Source organism: Acyrthosiphon pisum, chromosome X, assembly GCF_005508785.2.
Source record: "Acyrthosiphon pisum isolate AL4f chromosome X, pea_aphid_22Mar2018_4r6ur, whole genome shotgun sequence".
Taxonomy (NCBI): domain Eukaryota; kingdom Metazoa; phylum Arthropoda; class Insecta; order Hemiptera; family Aphididae; genus Acyrthosiphon; species Acyrthosiphon pisum.
This window is the reverse complement of record NC_042493.1, coordinates 33,682,594-33,685,476: the sequence shown is the minus strand read 5'-3', so window position 1 is coordinate 33,685,476 and position 2,883 is coordinate 33,682,594. Positions and strand designations below refer to the sequence as shown.

At 26.8% G+C, this 2,883-nt stretch overlaps 1 protein-coding gene across 1 annotated transcript in view; it reads right to left on the bottom strand.

Annotated features, from left to right (window-relative positions):
- Positions 1 to 2,883, bottom strand: part of LOC100573539 (keratin, type I cytoskeletal 9) — a 16,965-nt gene that overhangs the window by 2,854 nt on the left and 11,228 nt on the right. The window contains exon 3 of the mRNA XM_003244697.4: positions 87 to 236. Coding sequence (XP_003244745.1) covers positions 87 to 236 — 150 coding nt within the window. The remainder of the gene's footprint in view (positions 1 to 86; positions 237 to 2,883) is intronic.

Below are 2,883 nucleotides of genomic sequence, written 5' to 3'. Positions count from 1 at the left end.
CAACACATGGGGGTGTGGCGTCCTCTTAAGATTACAAATAATTTACAATTTTAAAATGAGTATAACTGGACGGTCATTGGCCTTACCAATGGCATTCTCGATGGCCTCTCTGGCTTTTTGCACGCCCAGCCTGAATTGTTCGAGTTCCGGTCGAACGTGGAGTCCTCTATGGTAAAACACGAGACTGTGTTCGAAATCCCCGAGATGGTACAGTGCTTCAGCTTTCTGATATATGGCTGTATAATACAGAAAGAAAATATTACATAACATGTAACATGTAAAATGTTATAAAGATCCTAATTTTCAAACGTACCTATAGCAAAGACAATTTTTTTTCTAATAACTATAGCACAATATTATATTATCTGTCTATTCAAATTTTTTTGGCCTACCTACCTAGTTGTTAGAATACCTTTCAAAAAGTTGAAATAACGCCCCTAAATTAAGCGATTTAGCGATTATAATGTAGGTAGTTAATTTTTTTTTATGTTTCTTTGTAATGCGATAACACTATGAACACTATTTTATAAAACTTTAAAAAAAAAGGCCTATTGAGGATCTGACCCTCCACATCACCTCTTGTATAATACGCCCATGTATATATACGTTGGGTAATATGTACATATTTTGTAATATTAAATTACTAGATATGAGAGATTAGAGAATTTACAAGATGAGTTGAAGCTCTTACGCACTTATATTACAATTTGATGGAGTTTTGGGTTCAGAAGTTCTCAAAAAGTTTCTAAAGTAATAATAGGTACTAAGGTATTTTAGATTATTTATATAGAAACTGGAATGCAATTTTTGGTGGAAAACGGACTCGATGATAACGTTCGAGGGTCACTTTGGCGGAAGACAGTGACGCCCTAAATTGGCATAGCACTAGCATCCATATTATCTTAATTCGAGGTATGACAACGACCTATATGGCTATATATATTATATTTATGTATCGCTATATAAAATACTAACTGCCCGACCGTCCTCCGGAAGAAATTATTTTTTTATAATTTAATTTAAAAATATATGACTATTTTTTGGCTATACAAATAATATAATATAATTACATATTGTAGTTATTGTTATTTCTGAAAATTATATATCTTACATTTTAAATTCAACCACTCGAGTGGTAAATTTTATTATTTTTATTATAGAATAGAGATAAGGTAGAAAAAAATGTAACAATAAATTATTTGTTCAATGAATAATATATATTTCAAATGGAAAAATGCAATTGCAAACAAATAAATAAATAATTAATAATAATAATAATAATAATAATAATAATAATAATAATAATAATAACAATAATAAATAAACAAACAAAGCGGTTTCCTTCATATCCAAAATCAAGTCAGATTCTTATATATAAAAATTATTTGACTATCTATTATAATTACTATAGTTGATTATTTATACCTCATTGATAACATTTCTTATTTGTTTATAAATGTAAAATACATTTAAAATGAAATTCCAATATGAACATACAAATTAAACATATTTCTAATCAGTAATCACTGCATTCTTTTAACTAAAATAGTATTAAGTTTCTATAGACATAATAATATGTTCTAAATATTAATTGCACCTATTACTGACTTAAATATTAAACGGAATGGACGTATACATTACTGCTGCAGTGGCACGTAGAGGAATATTTTAGGAGCCTATTTCAACAAAATAACCAGCTCCTACAGTTTATAATTAAAAAATGTTCCCCACTGCTCCATAATTATTATATTCACATGAAATATATTTTAAACATTTTAAATTAAATATTGTAAGATATTTATTACCGAGACTTAAGCACTTGCAGTTTGCAACCTGTTCTTATATTTAATATTAAATAAATATCGAATTATCTAAACTTAAAGATTTAATTTTTACGATCATTAATATTATATACAATGTATAAATCTAAGTAGTAGTTGTTAAATGTATTTAAAAATATCAAAGTTATTAGGCATGAGTTATGAATTATTACTATTCACATAATTTTCTATATGCTCTTGAATCTAGATTTATAGCAATCCAATTTATAAGCTGTATTTAGCTAGAAACCTATTTTATGGAATGATGAATTTAAAAATGATAATCCATATTTTTGGATATTTTGTCTATTTTAGAAAACATTTTACGTTCCTGTTTCTTAATTTTATATTTTCTAAAACGTATTAATTACGATTTTGTTTTATAACCTATAGGTACCTATGTATATATTTTATTTTCAATTACTTAACGTATGTATTTAATTTTTCTAAGTATTTGTATAAAGTAACAATAAGGAGCCACTTTATCCACAAACACATTTTAGATTCTGAGTGGAACGATATGTATTGATTTTACAATGATGTATGTTTTTTTTTTTTTTTTTTGGTGTCTGTCATCACGGTTTGGGGCAGTAAAACTGCTTCGATTTTCTTCAACAGTATCTTGTTTGATGGTAAAGTGAATCTAGTTGGTGCATTCGGGAGGTCAAAAGTAAATTTTTCCAATAGTTTTCAAGTGCGCCGTGAAAAACAAAAGAAAAATTAAGGAAAAACGGGAATTTTTACTCAAAATCTGTTTTCGAGAAAATTGATTTTGGTTTTTGCTGTAACATTAAAACGACTGTAGATACATGAAATTTTCACTGGATTTTTTTATTTCCATTTACTATACATGATAACATTTTCAAAATATTTTGATTTGTTTTGAGCTGTTTACGGACAATTTCAGTTTCCAATTTAATTAGTTTTTTTTTCTATGAATGTCAATAAAGCTTTATTTGTTGAGTAAAAATACTTGCAAATTTAATACAAGGCTCCTAATATATTGTTACAATAACATTTGAAAAATATTAAATAATCCTTAGTCACAGTTTTTTTTTTATTA